The 16,859-nt window shown below is 46.0% G+C and overlaps 1 protein-coding gene across 2 annotated transcripts in view; it reads right to left on the bottom strand.

Annotated features, from left to right (window-relative positions):
- The window catches only part of Uvrag (UV radiation resistance associated), a 316,630-nt gene extending 305,456 nt beyond the window's left edge, over nucleotides 1-11,174 (bottom strand). For both annotated transcript variants that reach the window (XM_070034983.1, XM_070034982.1), the window contains exon 1: nucleotides 10,870-11,174. In XM_070034983.1, the coding sequence (XP_069891084.1) occupies nucleotides 10,870-10,986 (117 nt within the window). In that variant the 5' untranslated portion in view covers nucleotides 10,987-11,174. The remainder of the gene's footprint in view (nucleotides 1-10,869) is intronic.
- Nucleotides 11,175-16,859: the final 5,685 nt, after the last annotated feature.

Here is a 16,859-nt window from a genome sequence, read left to right on the forward strand (position 1 = left end):
AAAAACAGACCCGAAGACCAATGGAACAGAATAGAAGATCCAGAAATAAATCCACAGGCCTACAGCCAGCTGATATTCGACAAAGGAGCCAAAGACATACAATGGAAGAAACACAGCCTCTTCAACCGCTGGTGCTGGGAAAACTGGGCAGCCACATGCAGAAAACTAAAAGTGGACCCCAGCCTATCACCATGCACCAACATCAACTCAAAATGGATTAAAGACCTTAACATTAAACCTGAATCTCTGAAACTACTGCAGGACAGAGTAGGAGAGACACTTGAACTAATAGGCACAGGAAGGAACTTCCTGAACAGAGTCCCAGAGTCACAACAAATTGGAGAGAGACTCGACAAATGGGACTACCTTAAAATAAAAAGCTTCTGCACAGATAAAGCTATCGCAACCAAGCTAGGAAGACAAACAACTAATTGGGAAAAAATATTTACCAGCAATATATCAGACAAGGGGTTAACATCCTGTATATACAGGGAACTCAAGAAACTAATCCCTCCCAAACCCAACAAACCAATTACTAAATGGGCAAGGGAACTAAAGAGGGACTTCTCAAATGAAGAAATAAAAATGGCAAAGAAACACATGAGGAAATGTTCATCATCCCTGGTGGTGAAGGAAATGCAAATAAAGACAACCCTGAGATACCACCTTACCCCAGTCAGAATGTCCCACATCCACAAATCAGCCAACGACAAATGCTGGAGGGGATGTGGAGAACGAGGAACGCTATTACACTGCTGGTGGGAATGTACACTCATACAACCACTTTGGAAAGCAGTCTGGAGGGTCCTTAGAAAACTAAAGATTGACCTCCCTTACGACCCAGTCATACCACTTCTAGGCATCTACCCTGAACAACAGGAACCAATATACAAGGACACCTGCACCTCCATGTTTATTGCAGCACTGTTCGCAATAGCTAGGATATGGAAACAACCTAGATGCCCCACCACAGATGAATGGATCCAAAAATTGTGGTATCTATACACAATGGAATATTATGCAGCCATTAGAAATGACAAAATAATGGCATTTGCAGGGAAATGGATGGAGCTAGAAGGAATCATGTTGAGCGAGGTAAGCCAAGAACGAAGAGACAAACAGTACATGGTCTCCCTGATAAGTGGATGATGAATCCAAAATGTTAGGTGATATGACAAAACTAACAGGACTTAAGAAACAAAGAACTCCCACTCATCTGGTTGAACCACTACTAAATATCCCCATGCTGCTGATCACATATATGGTATATAACATATGAGCACCGTTATATATTACAGACTGTGATAGACAATTTGCTCCAGGAAAGTTAGAATGAACTTGTGACTTTAAATGAGCATCATTATTCCACAATACTGTGAATTTCCGGAAATTAAGTAATCACTTAATCACAATCAAAAAAAAAAAAAAAAAAAAGAACCTTGGGGAAGGGAGGGAGGGAGGGGATGGTAGGGGGAAAACAATGGAGGGGGTAACAATGTTCAAGAGGAAGTGGAAGTGTACTCATTACCTCACTCATGTAACTGTAACCCTCTGTATAGTATCTTTACAATAAAAAAAATTAAAAAAAAAGAAAAAGAAAAAGAAAAAGAGGGGCTGGGAAGGTGGCTCAGTGGTAGAGCGCTTGCCATGCATGCCTGAGGCCCTGGGTTCGATTCCTCAGCACCACATAAGCAAAAAGAAAAAAGCCGGAAGTGGCGCTGTGGCTCAAGTAGTAGAGCGCTAGCCTTGAGCTGAAGAGCTGAGGGACAGCGCCCAGGCCCAGAGTTCAGGCCCCACAACTGGACCCAAAAAAAAGAAAATTTGAAAAAGAAATCACACTATCAGTTCCTTCTATATTATGGGCACAGTGCTAGGTACAAGGGCTGCGGAAGGTAATTTAACACTTTTGATCAGGTGAGTGATAGGTAATAACCATAAAGGAGAATGGAAGGCCTAGACTGAAGACCTTGGGTTGAGGTCAAAGTATCTTTTAAAAGTTACCCAGACTTTCGATTCCTCTTCTGTAAAGTAGTTACTGATATAAAGCTTCATGCAGAAAAATTACAAATAATTTATGTAGATACTCTGTCCCTAAGGAGGTAGAGTATGGGCTATAAATAGTGGCTGGCTTCCAGCGAGCAGTACAGGCAGGGGTGAGGTGTGAGGAGGAAACCTGCAGCACAGGGACCTGACCTGGCAGATACTCCATGTGGTATGTGTGGTACTGTAATTTATAATAAGGAATATGAATTCTGGTCTCAGTCCCTATTCCTAGCACAGAGCTCCTGAAACCTTTACAAATTCCTAAGCAATAGGGGTGCTAGGAAAAGCTTTGCTTCTAACATTTGGTGTTTGACCCTGATTACTGACATAACCCACATAACTCCATGGCGTTTCCTGGGCAATTGGAGAACTTCTGTCCTAAAAAGGTGACTCTTTGTAGGCTCTTAGATCAACAGGAAAACCAAATTATGATTAGAAGATTGGAACTTTTAAGCCCAACTCCCACCAAGAAGGGGAGAAGGGCTGGAGACTAAGTAAAAAATTAATACTGCTTACTAATGAAGCCTCCAGAAAGAAAAATCTCAGAAACCAAGAAGAGTGAGGTATCCTCAGAGGGCATGAAAGTTTGGCTCCCTTCCCCCATTCGGTTCCTCTAGCTGTCTACCTATAACCTTTGCAACATCCTGTAAGGAAAAAAAAAAAAAATCAGGAAATTGAAGTAACATACTTCCCTGAGTCTTGTGAGCCTCTGTAGCAAATGACCATGGAACCCAAAATTTACAGCCATTGGCCAGTTCTGGAGGTTCAGACTTGAAACTAGCATGTCAAGTGGGGATAGAGTCTTTACCTATTTAATAGGATGCTAACTGGTGATAAGTGTCAGAATTGGAATGACTTCTAGGCAACCATGTATGATCCAGTGGAGAACTTCTTCATGTGTGTGGAAAATCCTCCACATCTGGTACCAAAAGTTATGCTGAGAAGAAAAGTTTTTACTATTATACCCCCACTTTAGCTGGTGATGACAAAAATTAAAATGAATGATGAAAAGCCATGTTAACTATGTATACATTGGAAATGATGAAAATTGTACTTTATTTCTAAGGTCTTGCTCTCTACAGCCCATATACTTCATCCAATTATGAGAGAGGGAAAAAATAAAATTAGACTAATTCAATATACATGCATCCTACTACAACACTAAAGAGACAGGACCACTATGCCAGTAGTCTGGCAGAGAAATATCCATCAGGTAAAAACTAAAAAGGATTGATGGGAACCAGTGGCTCACTGTAATCCTAGCCACTCAGAGAGCTGAGATCTGAAGATCAGTTTGAAATCAGCCCAGACAGGAAAGTACTTGAGACTCTTATCTCCAATTAACCACCAAAAAACTGGAAGTGGAGTTATGGCTAAGTGGTAGAGTATCAGCCTTGAGTGGAAAAGCTAAGGGACAGCACCTAAGCCCCAAGCTCAAGCCTCAGTATTACCCACCCCCTCAAAAAAAGGGATCTCTAGCTGGGTACTAATGGCTCATGCCTGTAATCCTAGCTACTCAGAAGTCTGAGATCTGAAGAACAGTTTGAAGCCAGCCTGGGCAGAAGTCCATGAGACTCTTAACTCCAACAAACTACTCAGAAATGGCCAGAAGTGGCTTTTTTCTGTGGCTCAATTGCTAGAGATCTAGCCTTGAGCAAAAGAAGCTCAGGGACAGCATCCAGGCCCTGAGTTCAAGCCCTAGGACTGGCACCATAAAAAAAATATTCTGAATAGACATATTGAATTTTTAAATGTAGTCTGTACAAACAATGGAATACTATTCAGCCTTAAATGAGATGAAATTCTGACACAGCTACAACATGGTGATCCTTGATAACAGTATACTAACAAAGCATAAAATTCTACTCTTTTGAGGAACCAAGACCAGTCAAATCTATAGGAACAGAAAGTAGAGCTGGGCACTGGTGGCTCAGGTCTATAATCCTAAATAGTCAGGAGGCTGAGATCTGATCATGGTTCAAAGCAACCCTGCACAGGAAAAAGTCCCTGAGACTCTTATCTCCAATTACTCACTAGAAAATGGGAAGTGGCACTATATAGCTCAAAAGGTGCTAGCCTTGAATGAAAAGGCTCCAGGGACAACACTCAGACCCTTAAGACAGACAAATATAAATACAAAAAATAAAAAATATGGGGGGGGGGGGCTGGGAAGGTGGCTCAGTGGTAGAGCACTTGCCTTGCATGCTTGAGGCCCTGGGTTCGATTCCTCAGCACCACATAAGCAAAAAGAAAAAAGCCGGAAGTGGTGCTGTGGCTCAAGTGGTAGAGCGCTAGCTTTGAGCTGAAGAGCTGAGGGACAGTGCTCAGGCCCAGAGTTCAGGCCCCACGACCAGACCCCAAAAAAAAAAAAAATGGGGGGGATAAAGGGATTTAAAGTAGGAGAAAATGGAAAATGAGGGAAGGGATAATGCTTGCTGAGAAACATACTTATTACCTTATTTATGTAACTGTAACCCTCTATACATTACCTTGACAATAAAAAAAAATTTTTAATCAGATTTTAAAACCATGATCTCACCAGGCTCCAATGGTTCACACCTATAATCCTAGCTATCTATTCAGGAGGCTAAGTTCTGCGAATCACAGTTCAAAGCCAGCCCGGGCAGAAAAAGTCTAATAAACCACCAAAAAAACAGAAGTGGCACTGTGGCTCAAGTGGTAGAACTCTAGCCTTGAGCTGAAGAGCTAAGGGACAGTGCCCAGGCCCAGAGTTCAAGCCCCATGACCAACCAAAAAAAAAAAAAAATGATTTCAAGGAGTAAATTATAGTAAAAAAAATTATATAAATTATATTAAAAAATTATATATAAAGTCTTGCTCCAGGGAATTCTTGTCCTAAACCCCTGATTGCTCCCCTATCTTGCTTTTGATAGGTTTAGTTCCTCATACCAATAATGTGATTTTTGCCTTTATAAGCTTTGTATTAACTGCATTCTAGGCTAAGAGTTCTTTGGGACATGAGTCCATGCACTGTCACCGTAAAAAAAGACTCGTAATAAAGACTTCAGATTCAATCTCTCAAAAGTAATTAATAAATTAATTGAAAATGAAAAATAATAAAACCCACATGCAAAACTATGGGCTTATGTATACATTTTCTATGAAAAGTTTGTAACTTGCTCTAAATTCTTAAGTAATGTGTGACTTTGTTAAAGGGTCACTATGCAACCAATAAAAAACTTCCTACAACGGGCTGGGAAGGTGGCTCAGTGATAGAGCAATTGCTTTGGATGCCTAAGGCCCTGGGTTCGATTCCTCAGCACCATATATGCAAAAAGAAAAAAGCTGGAAGTGGCGCCGTGGCTCAAGTGGTAGAGTGCTAGCCTTGAGCTGAAGAGCTGAGGGACAGCGCCCAGGCCCAGAGTTCAGGCCCCACAACCGGACCAAAAAAAAAAAAAAAACTTCCTACAAGCCGGGTGCCAGTGGCTCATGCCTGTAATCCTAGCTACTCAGGAGGCTGAGATCTGAGAATCATGGTTCAAAGCCAGACTAGGCAGGAAAGTCTGGGAGACTTTTTTTTTTTGGTCAGTCGTTGGGCCTGAACTCTGGGCCTGGGCTCTATCCCTCAGCTCTTCAGCTCAAGGCTAGCGCTCTACCTCTTGAGCCACAGCACCACTTCCGGCCTTTTCTGCTTATGTGGTGCTGAGGAATGGAACCCAGGGCCTCAAGCATACAAGGCAAGCACTTTACCACTGAGCCACCTTCCCAGCCCCTGGGAGACTCTTATCTCCAATAAACCACTAGAAAACCGGAAGTGACACTGTGGCAGAGGCGGTAGAGCACTCGCCTTGAGCTGGAGAACACAAGGACAGCACCCAAGCCCAGAGTTCAAGCCTCACAACCGACCAAAAACTAAAAAAAACTTCCTACATTCTGAATTACTAGAGTGTGGCTGGTTTATACTATACAAAGGCTTGAAGCCTTTGGAGAAGAAAGAAATTCTCTCAATCGAGGTTTTAAGGACAAGAACATATTAAATGTCTTCAACCACAAAACACAAAGATCTCAGGATTCGAAAGGCTAAGGGTATGAATATAAAGGACCTTATTCTTCAGATGAGCCTATACTGATGCACAATGAATAATGAACTGCAACTAAAAATTAAAGAGCAAACATCATCTTCAAACTACACTAGGCACTCTGGGCTCACATTTAATCCTTCAATCCTAACTATTCAGGAGGCTGAGAGCTAGCGATCAAAGTTCAAAGCCCAGCCTGAGCAATAAAGTCAATGAGACTCTTATCTCCAATTAAGCATCAAAAAGCCAGAAGTGAAGCTAAAATGCCAAGAGACAGTGTCCAGGCCGTGAGTTCAAACACCAGTACCAGCACCAAAATAAAAAAATTTTTAAAAAGTACTTTAGCTAAATGCAGAAGAAACTGCTTCAGAGAAGGGACAAACAAAAAAGGCACAGGGTGAATAATTTTGAAATACACTACAACAACATAGGAAAATAGCATTTTAAAAAACTCAATGGGGCTGGGAAGGTGGCTCACTGGTAGAGCACTTGCCTTGCATGCATGAGGCCCTGGGTTCAATTCCTCAGCACCACATAAGCAAAAAGAAAAAAGCCGGAAGTGGCGCTGTGGCTCAAGTGGTAGAGCGCTAGCCTTGAGCTGAAGCGCTGAGGGACAGCACCCAGGCCCAGAGTTCAGACCCCACCACCGGACCAAAAAAAAAAAAAGAGAGTCTCACAGACTTTCCTGTACAGGTTGAGTTTGAACCATGATTCTCAAGTCTCAGTTTCCTGAGTAGCTAGGATTACAAGAGTGAGCTACTGATACCCAGCTTGAAATCATACTTATTGTCAGAACTTTGAAGGTGCTGCTGAAATCTTGGGAGCATCCACAAATGTGACTGACATCCTCTGCTCAGCTCCTAAATGTCAATAATACAGAGAAATAATACTGCTGGCTGAGAAATCCAGTCTCAAGTAGGCTGAGGAACCACTGATTTCCACTTTTATCACAGCAATCCTAAATCAATAATAAGGTTTGTTTGTTTAGAAATATCAACACCTTATAACTACAATGAAATGAATGGCAGACATGCTTAATTTTTAAAGTGATATTCAAAAGAAAGCTGCTGAGGGCTGGGAAGGTGGCTCAGTGGTAGAGTGTTTGCCTTACAGGTATGAGGCCCTGAGTTCGATTCCTCAGCACTACATAAGCAAAAAAGGCTACAAGTGGCTCTGTGGCTCAAGTGGTAGAGCGCTCGCCTTGAACTGAAGAACTGAGGGACAGCACCCAGGCCCAGAGTTCAAGCCCCATGACCGGAAAAAAAAAAAAAAAACAGGAAGGAAGGAAGGAAGGAAGGAAGGAAGGAAGGAAGGAAGGAAGGAAGGAAGGAAGGAAGGAAGGGAGGGAGAGAGGGAGGGAGAGAGGGAGGGAGGGAGGGAGGGAGGGAGGGAAAGAAAGAGCAAGCAAGCTAGCTGCTGGGCAGTAATGGCTAATGCTTTGTAATCTTAGCTTCTTGAGAGGCTGACAGTTCTGGGACTGAAGTTCAGGGTGAGTCCAGGCAGAAAAGATCCTAAGTCTCCTCAACTTACACATGAAACTAAGATTGGGACGATAGAGGTGCAAAACCAGGCCAGGTAGCAAAAAAGTTAAAAGGATTCCACCTCCCTAGAGGAAAAGCTGGATCACACTTATGATCCCAGCAACAACCAGAAGCTTACTTGGGCAGATCAATGCTCAGATGCCAGTTGGGTGGAAAGAAAGACCATATATCTTGCTAGACACCTGTACTGGTGGCTCATGCCTCTAATTCTAGCTACTCAGGAAGCTGAGAACTGAGGATCATGGTTTGATGCCAACCTGTACAGAAAAGTCTGTGAGACACCTATTTTTTTGGCCAGTTCTGGGGCTCAAAGCTCGCACTCTACCACTGGAGCCACAGCACCACTTCTGGATTTTTCTGTTTATGTGGTACTGAGGAATTGAATCCAGGGCTTCATGCATGCTAGGCAAGCACTTTACCACTAAGCCATATTCCCAGTCCCTTGTGAAACTCTTATCTCCAATTAACCACCAAAAAGCCAGAAGTAGAGCTGTGGTTCAAATGGTAGAGTGCTAGCTCTGAGCAGAAAAAGCTAAGAGACAGTGCCCAGGCCCTGAGGTCAAGTCCCAGTTCCTACACAAAAACAAACAAAAAGGCCCAGTCTCAAAATTAGCCATTGAAAAGCAGAGCTGTTGGTGCAGCCTAGCAAGCACAAGCCTGTTTAATATTACCAAGAATGAAAGCTAATGATGGACTTTTGGAATTACCTAAACATTTGAAATTTTGCAAAATATAGGCAAACAATTTAAGGCTAAATATGAAAAGCTTTATATGTACAAGTGTGCACAGGGCTGGGAAGGAGGCTCAGTGGTAGAGCGCTTGCCTTGCATGCCTGAGGCCCTGGGTTGGATTCCTCAGCACCACATAAGCAAAAAGAAAAAAGCCAGAAGTGGCGCTGTGGCTCAAGTGTGGTAGAGTGCTAACCTTGAACTGAAGAGCTGAGGGACAGCGCCCAGGCCCAGAATTCAGGCCCCATGACCAGACCAAAAAAAAAAGTGTGCACACACTTGATTCTCACAAACAACACTAAAGTTAAAAAAAGACAAACTGAAGAGTATATTTAGCATAATTCCACTTATATAAAATACAAACACAGGCAAAACTGATCTCTTGTGTCAGAAATCAAAAAATAGTTATTTGGGAAGAAGAAGAAAAGTAGAAAGAAAGTACACAAAGAAAACTTCTGGAATGTTCATGATTTTGCATTTCTTAATCTAGATAGTAGTTATATAATCATTCACTTTGTGACAATTCATTAAGCTGTACACTAATCATCTGTGCTTTAGACAGATAATCCAACCACAGAAATGCTTATTGTTTAAAATACTACACATTTATATCCCCAAAAGCTGAATATTTTGATCCAGAAAGCTAATTATCAACTGCAAAAATCAATAGGTTTTGTTATATAGGCTGCCTTCCAATAATTCCAGAAAGATGACACCCCAAGAAAGCTGCAAATAGCGTCCTCCTCAGTGTCCATAGAGCTTTCAGCTGTCCACTGAAGCCACTGTATGTCCCTTAGCACCAATATAAAAATTTGGCAGACACTGACAGATGCACTTGAATTCATTCCACGGACACTTTGTGTGCATTACTTCTCCAGGGGTTAAACTGTGAACTGTTATCAGCAAACTGGCTCTATGAAGTAAATGATGCTTTCTTTCTCTTTCCTAAATCCCATGTGTTCTCAAAGCTCCCTTCTCCAGGCTGGTTTCAACAGTGCCCACTACCCCTTCCCCCTCCCACTATCCATCCCCTCACATTCGTCCTCCCACACGGAGCATAATTCACATGAATGCTCCATCCACACTAGGCTGTCTGGCCATGCTCATCACTGCCCTGGAACTCCTAGTGTTCGCTACCAACTTCCTGCGGCAACACAAAACCAGAGCACACGTTAGCCTACCCTTAAATCCTCTTGCACCACCAAAAGCCTGCCATCTGCAAATCCCTCTGCCTATCCACAGCCACCACTGTGGTGGCTATTAGCTCCAACTTTTCTTTTCCCCTTAGCGCTCCCTCCTCCCACACACACACACATACACACACACACACTTTTGACACATGGGAATCCACCCCACTGCCCATGCCTTCGTTCCTCTCTCTGAGATTTCTTTAGGAATCCTTTCTAAGTCTCTCTGGTAGGATGGAAAGTTCCAGGCAGGATATGAAGAAGGAACTTGCTCTGTCCAGTGTGGAGGTAATGGAGAGAAGATTGCTCAAGTTCCCAAGCAAACAACAGAGTGAAACAGCTACGGAGTCAGACTGCTCGATTCTGAAACCAGCTCTCCACAAACGAATATGCTTCGGTTTCTTCCATTACAAAACAAGGATAATAAAAACAACCATCCCGGGGAACTGGGCACTAATGGCCATTGGACACTTCGTACAAATCCAGCACGGAAAGTTCCCAAAGACTGACAGTTTGCCGGGTACTTCAACTCTAATGCTAGCATTCCTGCAAAGTCTGCCCCGCCGAGCCAACAGGAAGCAATGGATGAGGGGGAATGAGTAGTCTACAGAGAGATAATCGGGTATTTCATCTCTCCAAGCTCTGGGTTCCCTCCTTATCTCCCGACAGGGTGGATCCCAGATGCCCTCAAAGCCCTTGCTTGAAGGATGGGAACGACACGAATAGATAAAAATCCTCTTCCCAGATACTGACCCAAAGGAATGAAGTCGAAGACTGTTCTCATTACTAAGATGCGAACCTGGGATCTGCGGATTAGACAGGAACCCCCAAAACCCAGATACATTTCTCTACAAGGGCTGAGGGAAGTAGCTCAAGAAGCAAGTGCTGGAAACCCCAACTCTTCCCGGCTTCCGCAGCCGGCGGGGGGGCCGGGGGGGGGGGAGAACGGGAAAGCCGCGCTCGGGCTGGTCTCGAGGGTCACAGGGACTCCTCGGGTGCCTTCCCTGGAGGAAAGAGGGGCAGGTCCCCTCACGGGGATCCCCGGCTGCCTGCGGGCGAGAGGCGGGCCCTGGGGGAGTTCCACTGCCTCTAAGCGGGCGTCTCACCAGCCCATCTCGATAACGGGGTCTCCCAGAGATTCGGCCATCGCGGGACCCCTCCCCTCGCCGGCTCCCCTGACAGCGCTCGGCGGCGCGGCGAGCTCTCCCGGCCACCTCTCGGGGTCTCCCGATTGGCCCGGGAGGGGGGGGTCAGCCCACGCCACCGGGTCCCCACGCGGGGCCTCCGCGGTCCCCGCCGAGCGCCGCGCGCCGCGCGCCGGCGGGCTTACCTGCTGAGACGGCAGCTCCACATGCAGGGCCCGCGCGGCAGAACCGGGCGGCAGAGCGGTGGCCGGGCCCGGGGGCGGCAGCGGGACCGGGCCCCCGACCGACGCTGAGGCGCTCATCTCGACCCGGGAGCCGCCGAGCGGCGGGGCGGACCCTCCTCTGGCATCCGCCTCCGCTTCCGAGCCACGACCCGCCAAGCCTAGAAACTCCCCGCCCGAGAGGCACGACCGCTCGGTCCCCGCGCTGGCCGCCGCCGCTGGCTAAGGAAGAGCCATATTACCGCAGTGCAACCCCCCTCCACCCGGCCGAGAATTAGCTCACTCATTGGCTCCTCTCATATAGGGGCGGGACCCAGAAGCAGCCAAGGGACACGCTATTGGGTAGTAGGTCAGTCCATCGCCACCCGGAATGGGCTGGAGGCGGAGGGACTGGAGGCTGGCCTCAATTGCGTCTGTCAAGCCGGGGTGAAACCTGGGGCGTTGCTTCTTTTTGTTCCAGCCTGATTGGTTCTTCCTCAATGAAGGGGCGGGGTCTTATGATGGAGTCGCAAGGGCTATTGCTCGAGATCACTGTCAATTGTCAGTGATAGGAGGAGAGGTGGAGTCTTGATTAGACTGAGCGCGCGCCTAGGCTCTCGTGTCACGTGCAGAAAGCTGGAGAGTCACCTGATTCGTGAGAATTAGTCTTCAGAGCCACTTCCGCCCTAACCTAGTTGCCTTGGTAACAGGCCTCCGGGGCAGGGCGAGGACCCCCTTGGCACCCACTGAGTCTGGATTGGTATAGTCTTCCCTTGCAAGCTCCGGGAGGAGTTTTTTTCCCCCCCTAACTGATCTCCTCAACGAAACGAGCACTGAAAAGGAATGCTCTGTGGCTCAGCAGAGAGCACCACGCAGGATGCACTGAGACCCGAGGACCCGTCGGACGGTCACGTCCGCTCTGCCACCTCCAACCCTCGAGTCCTCCCTGAACACTAACTGACAGGCTGCGCGCCAGGTGTGCCGGCGCCCGCGAGGGCGTCATCGCTGTGGGTGGGTTGCTTACACTACTGTCTCTAGAAAGCCTTTCCATTCTCTCCTCCAGACCCATCAATCTCGGGCTGAGATATATCTATCTCTATCTCTCTCTTCCTCTCCTCTCCCCCTTACCTTCTCTTTCTCTCTCAAGCACACGCATATAAACGGAATTCCTCAAGCAAAATGACCTGATCTGATTCATCACCATATCCCCACTGCCTGACTGAAGAAAATTTAAAAAAAAATTGTCTTCATGAAAGACTTATTTGATCATAATAATAGGATTGATAACAGTTGCTTTTATTTCTTGTGCCAGTCAGTACTCAGGGCCTTGCTGTCTCACTTGGCTTTTTCCACTCGAGGCTGCTGCGCTACAAATTGAGCCACAGCTCCCCTTCCAAGCAGTTGCTTTTGTAAGTAGCACTAACTCTGAGTCATTTTGAAGGATATTGATCTGTGGGAGACACACAGAGAGAGAGAGAGAGAGAGAGAGAGAGAGAGAGAGAGAGAGAGAGAGAGAGAGAGAGAGAGAGGGAGAGGGAGAGGGAGAGGGAGAGGGAGAGGGAGAGGGAGAGGGAGAGAGAGAGAGAGGGAGAGGGAGAGGGAGAGAGAGAGAATTCTCCACCACCAAAACTGATTTAACAGAACACAGCTTTCAGAGTCAGACACAGCAGGACTCAGGCATTTCTGTAATCTACCTACTCTGCCTCCTTTGGCTCTGAGTCTCTGCACAAATTAGCTCCCCACCCTCAGCTTTAGTTTCCCCATCTGTAAAATAGTAATAGCATTACTGTGGGAATTAAATGAATCAACAGATATGCAAAATCGATGGATTAGAAACATTTTTAGTGGGCTGAGGGTATAGTTCACTGGTCATGTGGATGCTTAGCATTCACAAAGCCTTTACTCAATCCCTAACACAAAGAAAGAAAAAGAAAGAAAGAAGGAGAGAAAGGAAAAAGAAAAAGAAAGAAAGAAAGAAAGAAAGAAAGAGGGAAGGAGGAAGGAAGGAAGGAAGGAAGGAACTGAATTAGGGCAGGAAGGTGGCTCAGTGGTAGAGTGATTGCCTTATATACATGAGGTGCTGAGTTCAATTCCTCAGCACCACATAAGCAGAAAAAGCCAGAAGTGGTGCTGTGGCTCAAGTGGTAGAGCACTAGCCTTGAGCTGAAGAGTTGAGGGACAGCACCTAGGCCCAGAGTTCAGGCCCCACAACCAAGGAAAAAAAAATCCTAGCTACTCAGGAGGCTGAGATCTGAGGATGGCAGTTCAAAGCCAGCCTCCGAGGCAGGAAAGTCATGAGACTCTTATCTCCAATTAATCACCAGAAAACTGGAAGTGGTGCTGTGGCTCAAGTGGTAGCCTTGAGCTGAAGAGCTGAGGGACATCACACTAAAAAAAAGTGCTATTTTTTTTGCTGGTCCTGGGGCTTGAATTCAGTGCCTAGGCACTGTCCCTGAGCCCCACGACTGACCCACCCCCCCAAAAAAAAATTATATATATATATAGCTGGGCACTGGTGGCTCACACCTGTAATACTAGCTACTCAAAAGGCTGAGATCTGAAAATCCATGACACTCTTACCTCCAATTAACCATGAGAAAACGGGAAGTAGTGCTGTGGCTCAAGTGGTAGAGGGCAGAGGGCTAGCTTTTAGTACAAAAGCTCAGGCCTGAGTTCAAGCCACATGACTGACAAAAAGAACAAAATCCTAAGTAGCACATAAGCATACTAGCTTTCAGAAAAGCTCCAAAAGTTGGATCTGATTTCATAGTGGATCATGTGAATTGTCACACTGTCTCGGGTTCTGGTTCTGAATGGCCCCTCCTGGCTGGAGCCCAGGAAGTGAGGTCAGGTGTTTTTGTTCAGACAGTAGTTGGGAAATCCCAAATCACCATCTAGCTCAATTCATGTGGTGCGGATCTAGTGGAATTTCACAGAAAACACCTTTCTGTGTTTAAAATGTCTTTGTTTCCTGAGACTGCCATATCAAATTACCATGACCAAAGCAGCCTAATCCAGCAGATATTTATTCTCTCATACTCTGGAGGCCAGGAGTCAGAGACCAAGGTTTCAAGAGAACACTTCCATAGGACACCAGTAGCTACTGCCTGTAATCCGTGCTACTTAGGATGCTGAGGTCTAAGGACCAAAGTTCAAAGCCAGCTCAAGCAGGAAAAGTCTATGAGACTCTTCAATTAACCAGCAACAAGCTACAAGTGGAGCACTAGGCTCAAACAAATCTCAGGGGGCTGGGAAGATGGCTCAGTGGTAGTAGTACTTGCCTTGCATGCCTGAGGCCCTGGGTTCGATTCCTCAGCACCACATAAGCAAAAAGAAAAAAGCCGGAGGTGACGCTGTGGCTCAAGTGGTAGAGCACTAGCCTTGAGCTGAAGAGCTGAGGGACAGCGCCCAGGCCCAGAGTTCAGGCCCCACTACCGGACCCAAAATAAAAAATAAAAAAAATCTCAGGGACAGTGCCCAAGCCCTGAGTTAAAGCCTCAAGATCAACACACACACACACACACACACACACACACACACACACACACACACACACACACACACACACACACAACTTTTGCTTTTCCTACTAGTAGTGGCTTCCAGAGTTCCTTGACTTATGACTGCAGAAGTCAAGTGGTAGAGTGCTAGCCTTGAGCACAGAGAGGCTCAGAGACAGAGCCTAGGCCCTGAGTCCAGGACCACACAAAAACAAAAACAAAAACAAAAAAACCTCTGTTTTTCCTTTGTCCGTTGTGGGGCTTGAACTCGGCTTGGGCGCTGTCCCTGCGCTTTTTTTTTTTTTTTTTTTGGGTCCAGTCATGGGGCCTGAATTCGGGGCCTGGGCGCTGTCCCTCAGCTCTTCAGCTCTACCACTTAAGCCACAGTGCCAGCTTTTTTCTTTTTGCTTATGTGGTGCTGAGGAATCAAACCCAGGGCCTCAGGCATGCAAGGCAAGCACTCTACCACTGAGCCACCTTCCCAGCCCCTGTCCCTGCGCTCTTTAGCTCAAGGAGAGCTAGTGTCACAGTGCCACTTCCGGTTTTCCAGTGGTTTATTGGAGATAAGAGCCTCAAGCACTTTCCTGCCCAGGCTAGCTTTGAACCGAGATCCTCAAATCTCAGCCTCCTGAGTAGCTAGGATTACATGCTTGAGCCACCGGCACCCAGCTTTAGCCTCTGTTTTCACAGGGCCTTTTTCCTCCTCTTCCTGTGTCTTTTATTCCTCCTCTTATAAAGTCTTTTAACATTGGCTTTTAGAGCCTAGCCAGATAATCCAGATTTCATCTTAGGATCCTTCATTTAATTGCATTGACAAATGCCCTTTTTCCAAGTAAGATCATCTTTATAAATCCCAGGGGCTAGAATTACAAACTGGTGGAACATTATTCAAGCCTCTATACAAGTTAAGAAAAAAGACCTAAAGAGAAAACAAGAAATCACTTCTCCCTCCTGTTTATTAGCCAAATTTATTACTTTATTCACAAATGTCCACTGAGGACTCTTTTATGTCTAGCTCTTTGCTAGATGCTAAGAAATTACACCCAGATCATCCCTTCCATCCCCATTAAAGCTACCCACTCCTTGTCAGAGGACCCAAACAATCCTGTACCTCAATGCTGGGTCTGAAGGAAGCCCAGGGACTAGTGAAGCCAGAGAAAATAGCTGAGAGTCAGATTTCACAGTGTGACATTGAAACAGGATATTGAAGAAAGTTCACTGGGGGAGGGGGTCAGCAGAGACAGCTGGACCCATTCTCACCACAGCTATTACTAAGGTTCAGTTCTTCAGAAACTGACTGCTGCATGCTGTGCTGAAAATGCAGACCTAAGTCCACACCCACCTTAGTCTTCTCTGACACAGTATAAACCCTAGGAGAACTGGAAATATGACCTCTTAGAGATAGGGGAAAACTCAGCCTGCTGCTTGTATTCAAGAAAATGTATGACAGGTTAGAATGTGGCTTAGTAGTAGACTGCTTGCCTAGCATGCATGAAGCCCAAGGTTCAATTCCTTAGTACCACATAAGCAGAAAAAAACCAGAAGTGGTACTGTGGTTCAAGTGGTAGAGTGTTGGCCTTGAGCAAAAAAAGCTCAGGGACAGTGCCCAGGCCCTGAGTTCAAGCCCTGGGACCAATACACATACATATAAGTAACCAAAGAAACCAGGGCACCATGGCTCAGTCCTGTAATCCTAGCTAATCAGGAGGATGAGATCTGAGGATCATGGCTCCAAGCCAACCTGGACAGGAAAGTCTGTGAGACTTAGTGACTCATTTCTAATTAACCACCAAAAAGCCCTAAGTGGAGCTATGGCTCAAGTGATACTACCCTTGAGCAAAATAAAGCTCAGAGACAACACCCAGGCCCTGAGTTCAAGACCCAGAACTGGTGTGCACGCATGCGTGCGCGCGCGCACACACACACACAGGTGCACGCACACACAATTTCTTGGTGGGTTTTTTTTTTTTTTTTTTTAATAAGCAGTGTCGGGGAAAGACTAGAAGCTGGGCCAGTACCTGGCAGGGAATGTCAACCACAATGGAGTCTATATTTGTGATGGTATAGACATGAAATAATTTATGTTTTGGCTGCTGCATTGAGGGGATTCAGGGCCAGGGGGAGCAGAGAAAATGGAGTAATAAATCATGATGCTTCTCACTGAGTTTGAGGACAGTTGGAACAAAGAACTGGCTGAGTCCATAGGAGTGAAGGGGTAAATGGTTCCTGCTTTCCTTGGTTAGGCTGCATCTGTGACTGGGGTCTCTCAGGCAGGCCTGGCATTCCCAGGTCCCAGAGAAGAAACACCTCAAATGTAAAATGGGGTCACTGGGGCAATCAAACTGGGGTCAGACGTTCAGGAGCAGCCTAAACTGGTAGCTTAGGAGCTGCTGTTACTTTAGGCAAATTAATTCCTCTCTGAGCCTCCAGGTTTCAGGGGCGAGAGTGAACTAACATTTGCCAAGGACTTCCTGT

The sequence above is a fragment of the Dipodomys merriami genome, unplaced genomic scaffold (genome assembly GCF_024711535.1).
Source record: "Dipodomys merriami isolate MVZ:Mamm:240054 unplaced genomic scaffold, mDipMer1.0.p SCAF_25, whole genome shotgun sequence".
Classification (NCBI taxonomy): domain Eukaryota; kingdom Metazoa; phylum Chordata; class Mammalia; order Rodentia; family Heteromyidae; genus Dipodomys; species Dipodomys merriami.